Source organism: Ailuropoda melanoleuca, chromosome 1 (genome assembly GCF_002007445.2).
Source record: "Ailuropoda melanoleuca isolate Jingjing chromosome 1, ASM200744v2, whole genome shotgun sequence".
NCBI classification, from domain to species: domain Eukaryota; kingdom Metazoa; phylum Chordata; class Mammalia; order Carnivora; family Ursidae; genus Ailuropoda; species Ailuropoda melanoleuca.
The window spans coordinates 71,095,507-71,111,736 of NC_048218.1; the positions used below are offsets into that span (position 1 = coordinate 71,095,507).

Sequence of the window (16,230 nt, forward strand, 5' to 3'; positions counted from 1 at the left end):
CCCGGACCGCTTAAATAGGGCGAGTGGCGGCCCGCGCACTCATGCTGCAGCCGGGAGCCGGCCGCGTCCTGCTCTCGCGCTCCCTCTGGTCGACGGCGGGCTGGCACCCAGCTGCTGGTAAGTGGGCCCGCCGGCCTCCGCCTCCTCCCTCCCTCCCACCCGCGCGCCGGCGCCCGGCTCGCCCCTCCACCCCGCTTCCCGCGGCTCGGGGAGAGGCGCCGGGGTAGGGCTGCAGGGGTGGGGGCCCGGGATGCTCTCGGGACGCGGCCAAGTGGAGCCCCGCTGGCCAGCCTGGGGCCACCAGCCCCACCTCGGAGACTCCCTGACCAACCTCCTGCCCCACTGACCCTCACCGCCCCATGAGGTCGATCTGGGGGTGCTGACCAGACGTTCTGCAGGGGGCAAGGTGCATTGAAAGTTGACGAAATGAGCACACCAGCGACCCTCGGGTTTCCATCGTTCTGGAACCAGCTGCACTGGGGGAAGAGCTTCTCTTGTTCACATTCAGGTTCTTTGAACCTCCTTTCCACCAGCACTCACTGCGGTGGCCACCAGTGGTCCTCCCTGCGTGTGGGTCTGTCCAGGACCCATGGAGGGGTTCCTAGAAGACACATCTGTCCTCATTTTGCGCACTTAGAGTCGCTGCAAGAGTGACTTCAGCCCATGTGGCATGCCTGGTTCGGATTTCCAGTTGGGGCCTCAGCTGTAGACTCAGAGTTGTTTCGGGTTCTAAGTTTGTGTGTGGCTTAGGGGACCCCATTTGGGCAGCTTTGCCCTCTGGCCAGCCGGAAGTGTCTGGGTGTGGCCAGAGCTGTGGGTCCTGAGCAGGGGGGTCAGGGCAGCAGAGGGATTTGTGATGAGGGTGGGTGCATTTAAAATTGTGACTCTGGTAGCTTCTTGGGCACCTCTGCTCAAAGGTGGAGGCAGAAGCAAGGCCAAGGAACCAGCTGTGAAAAACCAGAACTTTCCTAGAGCTTTGCCAGAGCGTTAGAAAGCCAGGGCCAAATGTGTTACCTCAGGGCAGGCTGCAATGCTCTTAGAGAAGGTGTCCCTCAGGCTGAAGGTGCTGGGTGCCCGTCTGTCACGCTCCGGCTTCCCTGCGATTATCTGGGATTCTGTCCCCATCTCCGGCAGCTCCGGGATGTGTTGGCGCCGCTGCCCCCAGAATTTAGAACTTCTCTAACGGCGATCACTCCTTTCATTCTGCACTGATCAGACATCCGGGGTACATTCGGGGTCAGACAGTGCCCTTTCCCTGTGGTCTTGTGTCAGCAGGCGGGCTCGGCCATGAGGAGACCAGCCTGTGAGTGAGGTTGGGGCCGGGGGAGTGTTCTGAGCACGCCCATCAGAAAGTCAGGGCACCCCAGGCTCCCCCAGGGCTACTGGGCACTCCGTGGGCTTGCTCTGTAACTGGAGGGGTGGGGGGCTGCTGGTGGGAGTAGATCCAGATGTGGAGAAATAGGGAGAGATGGGGGAGAAGCTCAGTCCCAACTCGGTCCCAACTCGGTCCTGCCAGCAAACACTCCCGAGGCTGTGATTACACATGGCAAATTGCTTCCCAGAATCCTGACCACGAAGGAACGACTGTAGCTTCTGGCTTCATGGCCTCTCGGGCTTTGGGGACACAGGATTTAGAAAGTGCTCCCGAGATGCCTTGTGGAGGGGTGCATCCATTTCTCTCTGTTTGGGGTCCCCTAGATGTCAGCCCCAGGAGGGGACTATAGCTTCTCTCACACAAGCCCCGAGTGGGAGCCTCTCCCTGCTCTGCTGGCAAGTTTTTCGGTATCTCCTGACACTTTTGCCAGGCTAATTACAGTCCTGCTCTGGCCTCTGCAGGAAGCCCTGCCTCCCCTAAGCCTGGGGCTGGAAAGGACTTGCTTTTTCTTACTCATTTTCCTTTTTAAACAAATGAACAACATTTTGGCTTTGAAGGTCCAGGAGAGATGGGGTCAACAGCTGAGCCAGGTGGGGAATGAGGGTGTGGCCGGTCTCCCCTTGGGGCTCCAGGACGCTTTGTGTTTCAGGTAGAACATTCCTAATTCGGGTAAATCCCCAAAGGGGCTGTGTGTTGAGATTATGGGATTAACACCTTCTGGCAACCCCTTCTCTTCCTTCCCTCGACTTTTCCGGGCCACTCAGGTGACACTGAGCTATCACGAACATCAGAGCAGCTTTAAGGCAGAACATCCCTCCACACTGTGCAGCTGGGAGGGGCACTTGACCTTGGTTAATAATGCTGGGCAGCTGGAGGGTGGATTGTATGTGAGCCTGAGACCATTTCAGGACAGAGGGAGCAAAGCCACCTCTTTCCCCCCTTCCAGCCACTGCCAGACATGTGGCTGGTAAGGTCCTGAAGCCTCACGATAAGATTCAGGGGTTCACTAAGCTCTATGGTTAGGTAGAGTCCTGCTCTGGGTGTCGGGAATCTTCACCTGACTGTACGACCTTGGATCAGTGTCCTCCTCCCTCTAGGCCCCTTAGTTTTCCCATCTACAAAATAACCAGTTGGTTTGACTGGATAGTCTCAAAAGGCCCTTGCACCGCTGATGCCCTGGGCTCGAAGCCCTGGAAGTAGCCTCTACTGCTGGCTTCAGTTTAGCACCGATCCCAGATTTCTGACAGGGCTGCAGAAAGGGCCATGGAAAGAATTATGGGTAGAAGTTGCTAGGCAAGGTCATGGCTGGACGTTCAGCCTCCCTGCCCCTGAGTTCAGTCTCTCTGTTCTTGGCGGTAAATGACACAGGTCAGGAGCATGGGTTTCAGCTGGGCTAGACCCCAAGGGGAGCTTCTGAGTGGAGACAGTGGGGACCTACGTCAGAGTTGCTTGGGGAATTTGTTAAACAGAGTCCTGGGCCCACCCGACCTAGGAATCAGGATCTCTGTGGGTGGAGCCTCCCGAAATCCTGATTTTACTCAATAGCCGAGCAAACAGGAATGGCCGGTGACATTTGCTGGGTACTCATATTGTGCCAAGAAGGACTCTAAGTGCAGGGAGAACTCACTTAATCCTCATGGCTGCGATGCTGTGAGGTCAGGTCTATGAAGCAAGCGTCCCAAGATCTTCCAGGTGATTTTTATGTACTGATTTGGGGTCTAGGGTGGGTACCCCCCGTTTAGTGAGGTAGGCACATCTGGATGCACTGAGCCTCTCAATCGGTGACTTTGGACCCGTTGGACCGAACACTGATGGGCAGCTCGATGGAGGAGGATACTGGCTGGAGGGGGTAGAGAAGGTGCCAGTGCTGGTGGGACAGAAGCCCTCAGCAACTCCAAGCCTGACACCGCCCTCGGCTGGATGGGGCGACCTGTCACTGCAGATGACACCATGGTTAGGGAGACCTCTCTGGGGAGAGGGCATAGGCCAGGGAGGGAGGTCTTCTCTCTGGGCCTCAATTTCCCCAGGTGCACTGGACGGGGGCAGGACCAGACGCCCCCTAATCCCATGAAATGGCTCTTGGCTATTTGAAGATGCGCTGATTAACAAGTGGGTTTTCCCTGGCTGGAAAACTTTTGAAACGAGGTAGATGGGTATGAGTTCCTCTGGGCTCGGCACGAAGGTGGGGCCAGGCCAGGTGGCATTGCTGGCCGTTCGGGGTGACCTGTATGGGGAAGAATGAAGAGAATGGTGGGGCTTCAGGCCAGATTTCCTTTCTGTCTCCGGTCAGAAGATATCAGAGCTATCAAGGGCCCTTGGAAGTCTTTACAGGAGGGGAAACTAAGGCCTGGAGAATTTACGCAAACTCACACTCCAGTGTAGAGTCAAGACCAGAGTGGCACATCTGTCTGCCAGGCTCTTTCCAGAAGCTTTGCTCCGTGGCATTGACATAAGAAGGCATCTCCTCCCAGGAAATGTCATGTGTAGGGGACGTGAATGACGGTAATAAACCAAAAAAGTGCCAACCCACCAACCAAAAAAGCCCAGGGCTCCCAGGCTAATTATGTGTTCAGTCATGAGTCACAGGCAGTTCTGGCTGGAGAGACTCACAGCCAAAGTGCCTGGGCCAAGTGCTTCTACTCTTGGGGAGGGACCGCGTCGGACTGTCCAGGTGAGCTGTCTGTCCGCTTGGCTCACTGAATTCCTGGGCCAGCAACAGACCCCGGGCTGGCCCTCCTCCTAGGACAGAGGCTGGACAGAGTTGCGGCAGTGATGGGGAACGCGTTCGGCCGCCCGGGGGAGGAGGGTATAATTAGGGTAGCTTTGTGGGTCTTTAACTGGCATTTGTCACAGCTGCCAAGCGGCCCTGGGCAGCGTGGGCTATTAGACTGCTGAGGGCCACGGGCTGCTGAGTATGCCTGCCCCGCTTGCTCAAAGTCCCGGGCTGGATGGCTGTCCAGCCCCGCTGCTGCGGCCCCTCCGTGCCCGCAGGGCTCTGCAGCTGGGTTGAGGTGGGCTTCTCGGAGGTCCTTTGGAACAGGGAGGGCCTCGCGGCGGTAACAAGTGCTGGAAAACAGGAAACCGCCGCATGTGGTGCTGGGGCGGACTCGGCAGACATAAGGATTTATAAAAAAGGAAATCTGCAAATTCTTGCAATATTTGTCAAGCTGAGTGTGGTCCATTTTAAACAACAGTGGCTCTGTTCCCACCAGGGGATTATCTTTTCTCTCTTCCTCCCAAGCCTTGAGGCACCCTCCCCCTGGCCCTGAGCCCTCCCCGGGGCTGGCTTGATGCCCCCACCTCAGCTGGGGAGTGCAGACACAGAGAAGGTATGGGATGGGTCCTCGGAGGCCACCTCATCCCACACTCTCAGTGACAGATGGGGAAATGTGACAGAGACTGCCTTGGGCTTGCCACGTTACGGACGCTTCATTTAGTCTCTGACATTTGGGCTACGGCACCATTTGGAAGCATGCTGGGCATAGGAGTCGACGTGAAAGATAAATAAGTACCAGCTAGCACATCCCCAGGTGCCCCAAAGCTCCACCTTTTGAAAATCAGTCCAGGGGGTAAGTCTCTCACACACGCATGTACCAGGGGGATGGGCAAACAGCCCCACCTGCCCACACAGACCCCTGGGAGCACAGGCACGATCATCTCGGTGGATGGCTCTCCTATCCTTGCTCTGAGACTCAGCCTTAGAATCCTGAAGTCTTGCAGTAGACAAGCCATCAGCAGTCATCCAGTTCAGTACCCAGCAGGTGTAGGCATCTTCTGTCCAGCTTCCTTTCCAGACAGTTGCTCAGCCACTGCTTGAATGCTTCCAGTGGTGGGGAGCTCACTCCCTCCATGGGTTGTCCATTCTGATTCCGACAAGCTCTCTACGGCAGTGAACTGAAATTTGCTTCCCCATAGCTTCAGCACACCACTTTTGACCTCTGGAGACACAGTGAGCCCCAGGGCAGTCCTTCATGTATCCTTGGAAAGTGCTAGTAGCTTCCTTCACAGATGCTTTTTTTCTAGCTATCTATGCACAGTTCCTTCAACGGATGCTCAAATATTCTGGTTTCTGGGTCCCCTGACTGTCCCCTTACCCTTCTCTACCAGGCCTTCAAGGGACTGGTTTGTTATTAGTCTTCCTGAAGTTCAGGGTGGGACGGGCCCAGCAGTGCAGGTGTGGCCTGATCAGGGCAGGGCAGAGGAAGACCATCACCTCCTTTGCTCCGTTCTTCAAACTTCTACCCGTGCAGGCTAAGGTCACATTCTTTTTTCTGGGCAGTCTCCTTTCTCTGTTACTATCAATAAAAAGCCTCAAGTCTTTCTCCTGGGGTGGATGTTGAGTCACTTTTTCTGTGCCCCCTGTTCAGGCTGTTCATTTTCCACTCTCAGGTTCTGGACCTGACTTTTGTCGATGCAGCATCATCCTTCTAGATGTGTCCATAGCTTCATCTGGCCCCATGCCTCTGCATCTAGACTCTGTTGGCCAAGTTATTATTCTTTCTTTCCTCCATCATTTTATGTATATTCAGTTTTTAATGCAAAATTACAACAGGTCAGGGTTTGGATGGCTGTGAATAAATAAAAAATGAAGGTCTGGGTGGATGGGGATGAACTTGGGTTCTGTCCTCAGAGCAGGCTTATTGGCAGGGGGCAGGTAAAAGTTGCATTGAGTTAAGGCCAGGTTGGGAGGCCTGGATTATTCTGAGTTATGGGCCAGGGCTAGGACTCCATGAGTTCAGGAAGAGAGGCCAGAGAAATACCTTCTCCACCCAGCCATTTTATTATGCCTTATACACCATCATTTGAAGTTCCTTCTTCTGACTCAGGATTTTTGCTCATTAAGAGGAGAGGCATTGCATTAACACTCAAAGTACTCACCCAAGAATCTGGAGATCCAGGCTTTAAGCTCTGAGCCTCAGTTTCCCTGCTTCCTTCATCCCTATACAATAGCGGAATGTAGGATCAGCAGTTCTTAACCCTTGGGAATTTGGAGTCTCCTTCGAACCTCAAATGGAAGTTACAGGTGCTGCTCTACACAGACGCAGAACTCCTTAGTCCCCTGAGCAAGAACGCCCAAGTTAAAAACACTTCGAGGCCTTCCTGCCTCCAGGAGTCTATAGAGTCCATGCATGGGTGAACTTGAACGGCCGCACACATTCACCCGGCACTGTGCGGGGCACGCTCACACCCATTCTCCTGTTTGCTCCTCTCAGTGGCCTCAAGAGGCGGGCAGAGGTTGTCATCCCAACTCAATACACGGGGAAGCTGAACGTGAAGGCTCCACGTTTCTTTCGAGGTCAAACAGCTAGTTTGTGATTCTTAACTACTCATGTAGGGAGGGCTTCATGTCCCCTCCACATTGTATACGTCACCTGTAATTATGTAGATCGATAGTTCTCCTCACCCCTGACCTCAAACGTTGAACCTTTCGTGAATTTGGCTCCATCCCCAGATTAGCACCATGCCTGTGGGAACATCTCACCCCACCACCTTTAAGCTCAAAGTGCCTCCTCAGTTTTCTGGGACTTACTCAAGGTCACTAGATGTTTCTTGGTGGAAACTGGTACTAGTTCCCAGAAGGCCGATTCCAGACATTGGCTGAGCTACAACAGCCCCTTCCGGTGAGACAGGACTCAGAGAATTTTCTGTCACTGGGAAGGTGGTTTGAATTAAGCCTCCATGAAGCACCTGTGAGTGGGTTCACAAAGGGCCGGGTTGTCAGTCACAGTGATGGGGCTGGGCAGGGCGGTGCTGGGCAGGGCCGAGGCAGGGGAAGAGCTGAGCTTGCCTCTTCTGCCAGATGGGCAGCGTGTCCCACCTTTGCTGCTGCTGCTGCTTTCCCAGCAGACCTCCACGTGTGTGGTCCTGGCATCTTCTCCCAGGTGCAGGCCCTATTTATTTGGTCTCATTTCCTACCTGTTGCTCCTAAGGAGATCATGTTCAAGAGCAAGTTCAGGTGTTATGGGGAATACGCAGATGTATCTGATCTCGGGGTTTTGTATCCAGACAAGATAGCGTTCCTGCCTTATGGAACCTGTAAGGATGAAAGATGAACATCCCTGCCCTTGAAAAGCATATTGACTAGAGAAGGACACACACAGGAACACAACAAATGGCATACGGAGCCGGCTGTGGTATGGCCATAATGGACACTGGGAAGACTACCTGCGTGGGAGGCTAACTGATGCTGACTCACAGTATCTGGGGAAGCGTCCTAAAGGTGACGACATTTGAGCTGGACTTGGAAGTATGGGAAAGATTTAGATGAGGACTAAGAGTACTCTGGGTGGGGCGAATTGCTTGGGAAAAGGCATGGGGAGAAGGTGGAAGAGGCTGGCTGACCAGACCATAGGTAGCATAAGTCGGGGTATGTGACGATGGAGTTCAAAGGCAAGCCAGTGTTTGGCACCAAAGATGTTGGCTTAAAAATAACAGCAGTGTCGGTGAGAGGACCCTGACTCACGTGTGCTCTCTCCCCTTGCAGAGACCATGCCACTGAAGTATTATCTTCTTTTGCTGGTGGGCTGCCACGCCTGGACTGCAGGGCTGGCCTACTATGGCTGCCCAAGCGAGTGCACCTGCTCCAGGGCCTCCCAGGTGGAGTGCACCGGGGCCCGCATCGTGGCGGTGCCCACCCCCCTGCCCCGGAGCGCCGTGAGCCTGCAGATCCTCAACACACACATCACGGAGCTCACCGAGGCCCCGCTCCTCAACGTCTCGGCCCTCGTTGCCCTGCGGATGGAGAAGAATGAGCTGTCCCACATCGTGCCCGGCGCCTTCCGCAACCTCGGCTCGCTGCGTTACCTCAGTCTCGCCAACAACAAGCTTCAGGTTCTGCCGATTGGCCTGTTCCAGGGCCTGAACAACCTCGAGTCGCTCCTTCTGTCCAGCAACCAGCTGGTGCAGATCCAGCCAGCGCACTTCTCCCAGTTCAGCAACCTCAAAGAGCTGCAGCTGCACGGCAACCACCTGGAATATGTCCCTGACGGTGTCTTCGACCACCTGGTGGGCCTCACCAAGCTCAATCTAGGCAAAAATAGCCTCACCCACCTGTCGCCCAGGATCTTCCAGCGCCTGGGCAACCTCCAGGTCCTCCGGCTGTATGAGAACAGGCTCTCAGAAATCCCAATGGGCACTTTTGATGGATGTGGAAACCTCCAGGAGCTGGCCCTACAGCAGAACCAGATTGGCATGCTCTCCCCTGGCCTCTTCCACAACAACCGTAACCTCCAGAAGCTCTATCTGTCCAACAACCACATCTCCCAGTTGCCCCCTGGCATCTTCATGCAGCTGCCCCAGCTCACCCGTCTCACACTTTTTGGGAATTCCCTGAAGGAGCTCTCTCCGGGGATCTTTGGGCCGATGCACAACCTGCGTGAGCTTTGGCTCTACGACAACCACATCACTTCTCTACCTGACAACGTCTTTAGCAACCTCCGCCAGCTGCAGGTCCTGATCCTCAGTCGTAACCAGATCAACTACATCTCCCCAGACGCCTTCAATGGGCTGGCAGAGCTTCGGGAGCTGTCCCTCCACACGAACGCACTGCAAGAGCTGGACGGGAGCGTCTTCCGCATGTTGGTCAACTTGCAGAACATCTCCTTGCAAAACAACCGCCTCAGACAGCTCCCAGGGAATATCTTCGCCAATGTCAATGGCCTCATGACCATTCAGCTGCAGAACAACCAGCTGGAGAACCTGCCCATGGGCATCTTTGACCACCTGGGGAGCCTGTGCGAGCTGAGGCTCTATGACAACCCCTGGAGGTGTGACTCAGACATCCTTCCGCTCCACAACTGGCTCCTACTCAACAAGCCCAGGTTGGGGACAGATGCTGTCCCGGTATGTTTCAGCCCACCCAGTGTCCGCGGCCAGTCCCTCATCATCATCAACATCAACGCCGCTGTCCCCAGTGTCCAGGGTCCAGTGATCCCCGAGGTGCCCAGCTACCCGGAAACACCACAGTACCCGGACACACCCAGCTACCCTGACACCACCTCCATCTCCACGACTGACTTCACCAGCCCCATGGAGGACTACACCGATCTGACCACCGTCGAGGTCACCGATGACCGTAGCACGTGGGGCATGACCCAGGCCCAGGGTGGACTGGCCATTGCCGCCATTGTCATTGGCATCATTGCCCTGGCCTGTTCCCTGGTTGCCTGCATCTGCTGTTGCTGTTGCAAGAAGAGGAACCACACGGTCCTGATGCAGATGAAGGCACCCAATGAGTGTTGAAGAGGTGGGCTGGAGACAGGGCTGAGGAAGAGTGGGAGCACTGGAAGATCGGGGAGTTTCATCATCGCGCCTCCACCCCTGGGTCCACAGAGCCATCCCTCGCTCCCTCTTGCTGGTCCCTGAGAGAAAGTCACCCCCACCTTTCCCTGACCTGCCTGGTTCTCCTCCAGAGAACTACAGGAGAACCACCTCTTGCAGGGCTTCTTCTTACCACCAGGGAGATCCAACCATGGCCATGGCAAAAACCCCGTGGGTTTTCCAATTCACATCCCTGGGCTTCATTCGAGAAAGCCCTTCTCCACGGCCTTACTAGCTCTCCTCCAACAAGCTTCCCTGCACCCACGGCCCCGCTGGCCTCTGTAGACTCAGTTACCACGCCTGCTCACTTTGTGGGAATAGTTCTCCGCGGGGACAGCTTCTCTCCCAAGTAGGATGTAAGTTGATTTCCCTTCCTTTGCTCCCCCCCCCATCTGTAGCATGGCTCTCCTCGGTCCCCGCAAATGAAAGGTCTCCCTTGATTTTTTACTCCTGAAGGCAGGGTGAGTTCTCTCCTCGCAGAAGGCTTCCACCTGCTCAGCTGGCTTCCTAAGAGCTGCCAAGCACCTGGGTTTCGGGACGCTGTGAAAGAGATCCCTCCGTTCCCGCAGAGAGAGCTGCTGTCAGCATCATTCCTGGGAGTGGTATCTGGAAAAGGAAGACAAACCAAACGACAAATTTTGCTTTGAAAATGTTGGTCCTTTGAGGAATAAGATCATGTCGAATGTCTGACCCCTAAAAACCTTGAAAATCAGCTTATTAGTACTGGGTGGAGAAAGCACCCTGGTACCTGGGGCCCTCCTTATGTTCATCCCTAGGGTTTTTCTCTTTTAACTTTTTATTGAAGTATAACATGTAGAGCAAGGTGGGAGCGTGACCATGTAGAATTTGATGGATCTTCACAGACAGTTCATACCTGTGTAATCAGCATCCAGATCAAGAAACAGGACATCACTGGTACCCTCCAGCCTGGGCTTTTACTAGAGAAGACAGGCTCGTGGAGATGGGTCCCCATGAGCCAGGACGGCCCCTCACCACCCCTGCCAGCCTGCCCTTGCCCAGGCCCAGGCGCCAGGGGTGGAGGAGATGATATGGATGCCTTCTGGCCTGGACAGGAGATGTTATCAGATCCCCACACCCTGAGGCACCCAGAAGGGCCAGGCCAGAGGCATCTTGACTGCAGAGGCCCCTGCAGGCACGCACCTTTCTCTGCCAGCAAGCTGTCTGCTACTCATCGGAGGCCCTCCTGCCTGGGCCTTTTATGGGCATGCACTGCCTATATCTGTTTGTAATTTTCACTTTCCATTTGGGGGAAGCGAAATAGTTCAGAGATGAGATCCTTCAATGGAACAGCCAAGTGTAATGGAACCTGGTAATCCTTCTGGTGTGGTCAAATTCTCCATCAGCGTTCCAGTCAGCTAGACACTGAAATTCAGAATGCTCACATACGGGAGGCAACACCAGGGTACACAGATAGGTCACCCTGGGTCTGGGGGCTCTCTGGAGTTCCTTCTGCCTGTGGCCTGCTTCTAAGGGTTGAGTTGTTTGGTGCGGGGTTATCGTCTTCCTTGAGTGCGAGCCACACAAATACCTGCTTTCCCCACCCTTCCTGCTACACACGTATTCACGCTGGTGAAGGAATTCTGTTCATGGCGACTCATGTCTTTTTCCGGACAACTGGTCTATCAGTTCAGAAGTAAAAACAGTGAAATGGAGAATTTCAGGTGTCTGTGTCTGCCCAGGAAAGAGCTGCAGCCAGTGCTGTAAGGATTTGGAAATCCTGACTGGCTCTTACTAATGTCCTCTGTCCCACAGGACAAATAAGAAATCCCCGAGGCCTTAGCGATATGATGCTGACAGGTCCCCAACAAAATGGGTCCAGGATGGGAGGTATGTAAGAACCAGTACACTGTATGATTTTTATTCTCTATCCCAGAGAATCTGGGGAAGATGGGGCCTGTCAGAGGCAAAAGACATCTTCACCCCAAGGTAAATCTGAGTCTCCAAAATGTTTTCAGAATATTTATAGCAACCGGTGGACATGTACCAAGACTTGCCAGGGCCCAAAAGGAAGTGAGCCCAGAGCTTGGGGCATGGGCATTATTCCACTGATGGTGGCCTGCCTGATTGATCCTGGGGCCATCAGGGGAAGCTGGGCTTGCTTTCCTCCAGACAGGAAGCATGGTTTGGCACTGTAATCGTCAAGGTGCTCCTCCCAAGTAGGCTCCGAAGTGTCACCGTGCAAGGGTGCAAGTGGGCCAGGGATGGCAGAGAGGTGACGAAGGAGTCCTTTTCACCCAGTGTGTCCTGCCGTTCTGAAGCCAGAACCCTTGGATAGTTCTGGCATTGGTCATGACAGTGGAGTTCCTTTCTTCCGGGCCGGGATAGCAACATGTTTCCCCAGGCCAAAGGTTGGCCTGAGGGCAGGTGTCCTCAGATGTCTCCATGCAGGAGCTCCCCCTGGGTGGGGCTGGTGAACCCTTTACCTGACCTCTGAGCTTGCCTGTTCCTTTCTCCCATTGGAGTGGATTGGATGGAGCCATTGGGTCTCCTCTTCCCTGACAGGCCTTTTGGCCTCTCTGAACCATGTTGTCTGGTCAGGGAGCTACCAGAAAAGCTGAATAGAGTTTTCTTTCCAACAAGACATTGCATTTGCTAACTTCTCAGGGCTGGAGTGAGCTGCTGGGTCCCCCAAGCTGAGCTAGGGCACAGAGTCCACTTTCATTTCCCCATTTGCTCACTGGCTCCTAGGTCACCTCGCCAGGACCAGCAGCCTCCATTTGGAGTGAAGGGTCCATGTTGGAGGAAAGAGAATAAAAGCCAGTTAGAACTGCTGTTTTTCACAAATGCTTACTGTGTGTAGATACCCTTTAAAACACCGAACAAACATTCCTTTTTAAGCCTGACAACCTGTGTGCGTGGGTACTACTGTTATCCCCTGGAAATGGGTCTAAACTCACTCTTTCTTCTACAACATTATTCAGTGGGCCATGGGTTTTCTTTCTGTCTTCACACTTTGTACAAGACCTCATGGCCTGTCCTGGGCTTTCATCTGTGAAGAAAACGGGAGTCACTTTCCTGCTGCTTCCTACAGTCTCAGCCATGGGAACCTCACTTGCTACTGTGTGGATCAAAACCTTTGTCAATATAGGAGAACATTCAGCTCACCCATCCACTGAAGAAAAAGAGCATTTTCAGTCATCTGTTCCCACCCTCAGGAAGCTGATGGAGAGCAGACTGCTAGAGATAACTAGATAGCTAGAGTTGGTAACCAGACACTGGCTGTGTCCAAGCCTTTAGCCACAAACCACTCACAGAGTTCAGCCCACAGATCCTGCAGTCAGAACGGAAGCCGGGCTGTTGGGGAGGTGGTGGGTGGTGGGCTCGGGGAGGAAGCCCTCACTGGGGTTCAGAGAAGGGGGCGGGTGCTTCTCCAGGCCAAACTTCTGCCAGCTGTGCCCTCTCCTTCACCTAAGGAGAGATCATCCTCACCCACGTGTTGCCTTCATGCTGCTTCCAAGTAGATCACGTTTGCCTCGCTTAGAGAATCATTGCAAATAGTCCCAGGCGCTTGGTGATGCCTTTAGAGATTTCTAGGCCCCCAGGGTTTTATAGAGTGTGAGCCCTGGTGGGCAGGGTTGGGGGTCCGTCTTTGCCGGATGCTGGCTATAACAAATGTGGTGTACAGAATCAACAATAAACGGTATACACAGGACCGTGTGCGCTCCGTGGCGTCTTGGATAAGGAATCTCACACCTGTTGATGCCGCTCTTGTTCATGCGTGGGAGGCTGACGCAGACAGACGCTCGTGGAGAATAGATTCTGAACCAGGAAAAGGCCTTTGGAAAGTGAGTGGGGGAACATAAATGGAATAACAAACAATCTCTCTAGGCCCCTGTGGCTGGAAGGAGCCTTAAGAATAGGTTCAACGTATTTTCTAGATGAAGAAAGTGAGATCTCGGAGGGAAATGAATTTCCTTGTGTCCCCTAGTGAGCTAATGCCTGAGCTCGCACTGCAACAGGTCTCCAGACTCGCAGACTGGGGGTTCTTCCTGTAACCTGTGTGCACGCAGGCGCACACACGTGCACGCGCACGCGCACACGCATAAACGCACGCGCACAAGCGCACGCGCGGNGAGCTAATGCCTGAGCTCGCACTGCAACAGGTCTCCAGACTCGCAGACTGGGGGTTCTTCCTGTAACCTGTGCGCACGCAGGCGCACACACGTGCACGCACACACGCACAAGCGCACGGACACACGCAGGAAGGTGGGACTCTTCCTGCACAGCGCACCGTTCCTGTCAGTGCCTAGCACCAGGCTCGGTGCGTCCCAGACTCTCAGAAGAAACCATCTAAGGGAAGGTGACTCCCTCCAAAGTGTCCAGCTCTCCCCAGGACTTTTTCAAGTCTCCAAGGGGCTGCCATCGCTGCCGGCACAGTGCTTGAGAGGGAGATGATTTTCTCTGCTGTTCCTCTTTCCCACTGCTGTGCCCAGGATAGGAGCTTCAAACTGTATTCTCCTGGGTTCTTTTAGCTCTTAGATCCTCTCTGCCAGGTGTAAGCGTGTCCCGGGAAGCTGGGCCCAAACAGAGGTCAATAGTGTGCAGGGCCTGTCATCCTTCCCTAACCGCTGAACCCGTCCGCTCAGACAGGTTTCTGGAGTTTTGGCTAATGGGAAAATGGAGCCATTGGGTCCCATTTCTCAGAAGATCCCTAGGGTTCTTAATGCAAATCTCCCCACCACACACGCGCACATACGCCCAAGGTTCTGCCAGCTGCTCCTATCTGGAGTTTGATTTTATATGTGTGTGCATGCACGTGTGCTCACATGTGCTTGTGGGCGCACGCACANCCTCTCTGCCAGGTGTAAGCGTGTCCCGGGAAGCTGGGCCCAAACAGAGGTCAATAGTGTGCAGGGCCTGTCGTCCTTCCCTAACCGCTGAACCCGTCCGCTCAGACAGGTTTCTGGAGTTTTGGCTAATGGAAAAATGGAGCCATTGGGTCCATTTCTCAGAAGATCCCTAGGGTTCTTAATGCAAATCTCCCCTCCACACATGTGCACATACGCCCAAGTTTCTGCCAGCTGCTCCTATCTGGAGTTTGATTTCATATGTGTGTGTATGCACGTGTGCTCACATGTGCTTGTGGGCTCACGNGCTTGTGGGCGCACGCACACACACACACAGGCTGGCCCTCTACCACACCCATTCCACAGATGGGCAGGCAAAGACTTGTAGAGATTAAATAATTTGTGTAAGGACTGGTTAGTTAGTTGAAGAACCAGGATTCAAACCCGTATCCACTGAATGCCCAGTTTCTCTGGTTCACCATGACATTGACAAACAGACAAGCTCTCTCTCTAGAGGTGAGTGTTAGTATCTTAAGAAACCACTCGGAGCTCAGGGCAGTTTGGGCTGTTCCCCTAGCCTGGCTGTGGGCCCCCTCCAGAGATGTGCCCCGATGTGCCCCCTTCCCTCAGCCCCCGGCCCCTGGCCGTTCCTCGAGTATACCATCCTGCCCCTGCTGGCCTGGCTGGTGTGAAGGGCGGGGTGCATTCTCTTTCCAGCCCTTCTTCCCTCCGACATGCTCCCATGTTCCTCTGCCAAAGTGTGGATTTGTACTATGTCTCCATTGAAAAGTGTTTCCTTGCTACCCTCTATCAGAACTCTGATTTAGCTGATGAAATCTGCTCACATGCCCAAGAAATATTAGCTAAGACATGAAAAAGAGTGAGATAGGTATTAATACCATGCAACAAGTTTTAAAGCCATCAGTCTAATTTTTGTTTGGTTTTTTAAAAGATTTTANTCTGCCAAAGTGTGGATTTGTACTATGTCTCCATTGAAAAGTGTTTCCTTGCTACCCTCTATCAGAACTCTGTGATTTAGCTGATGAAATCTGCTCACATGCCCAAGAAATATTAGCTAAGACATGAAAAAGAGTGAGATAGATATTAATACCATGCAACAAGTTTTAAAGCCATCAGTCTAATTTTTGTTTGTTTGGTTTTTTAAAAGATTTTATTTATANTTGACAGAGAGAGAGAGAGAGAGAGAGACAGCCAGCGAGAGAGGGAACACAAGCAGGGGGAGTGGGAGAGGAAGAAGCAGGCTCCCAGCAGAGGACCCTTATGTGGGGCTCGATCCCAGGACCCTGGGATCATGCCCTGAGCGGAAGGCAGATGCTTAACAACTGAGCCACCCAGGCGCCCCGCACATACACTCTTTACCTCATTCTGAGCCCCTGGATGAACATCTCCGGACAGGAAAACCACTATTTTTTTTTAAAGATTTTATTTATTTATTTGACAGAGAGAAAACACAAGCAGGCAGAGGGGGAGGAAGAAGCAGGCTCGCTGATGAGCAGAGAGCCCGATGCTGGCTGGGCTCGATCCCAGGATGCTGGGGTCAAGACCTGTGTGAAGGCAGACACATTACCGACTGAGCCACCAAGGCACCCCAGGAAAACCACTCTTTTCCAAAGCAACTTCTTTCATCCTTGGCTAGCCCTATGGTGAAAATGTGCCTCTCCATATTGGACCCAAATTCACCTTCTTCCATCATCTCCCCTTTTAATT

General features: G+C 53.7%; 1 protein-coding gene across 2 annotated transcripts; it reads left to right on the forward strand.

Annotated features, from left to right (window-relative positions):
• The first annotated feature begins 31 nt into the window (after window positions 1-31).
• Window positions 32-13,367, forward strand: LRRC15 (leucine rich repeat containing 15). 2 transcript variants are annotated; one of them, XM_034660927.1, is made up of 2 exons: window positions 32-117; window positions 7,860-13,367. In XM_034660927.1, the coding sequence occupies exons 1-2, from the start codon at window positions 42-44 to the stop codon at window positions 9,614-9,616; spliced, it is 1,833 nt and encodes a 610-aa protein (XP_034516818.1). In that variant the 5' UTR covers window positions 32-41; the 3' UTR covers window positions 9,617-13,367. The 2 variants fall into 2 exon arrangements, with proteins under 2 accessions (XP_034516818.1, XP_034516814.1); XM_034660923.1 differs by lacking the exon at window positions 32-117 and adding an exon at window positions 3,946-4,046.
• The last annotated feature ends 2,863 nt before the right edge of the window (window positions 13,368-16,230 follow it).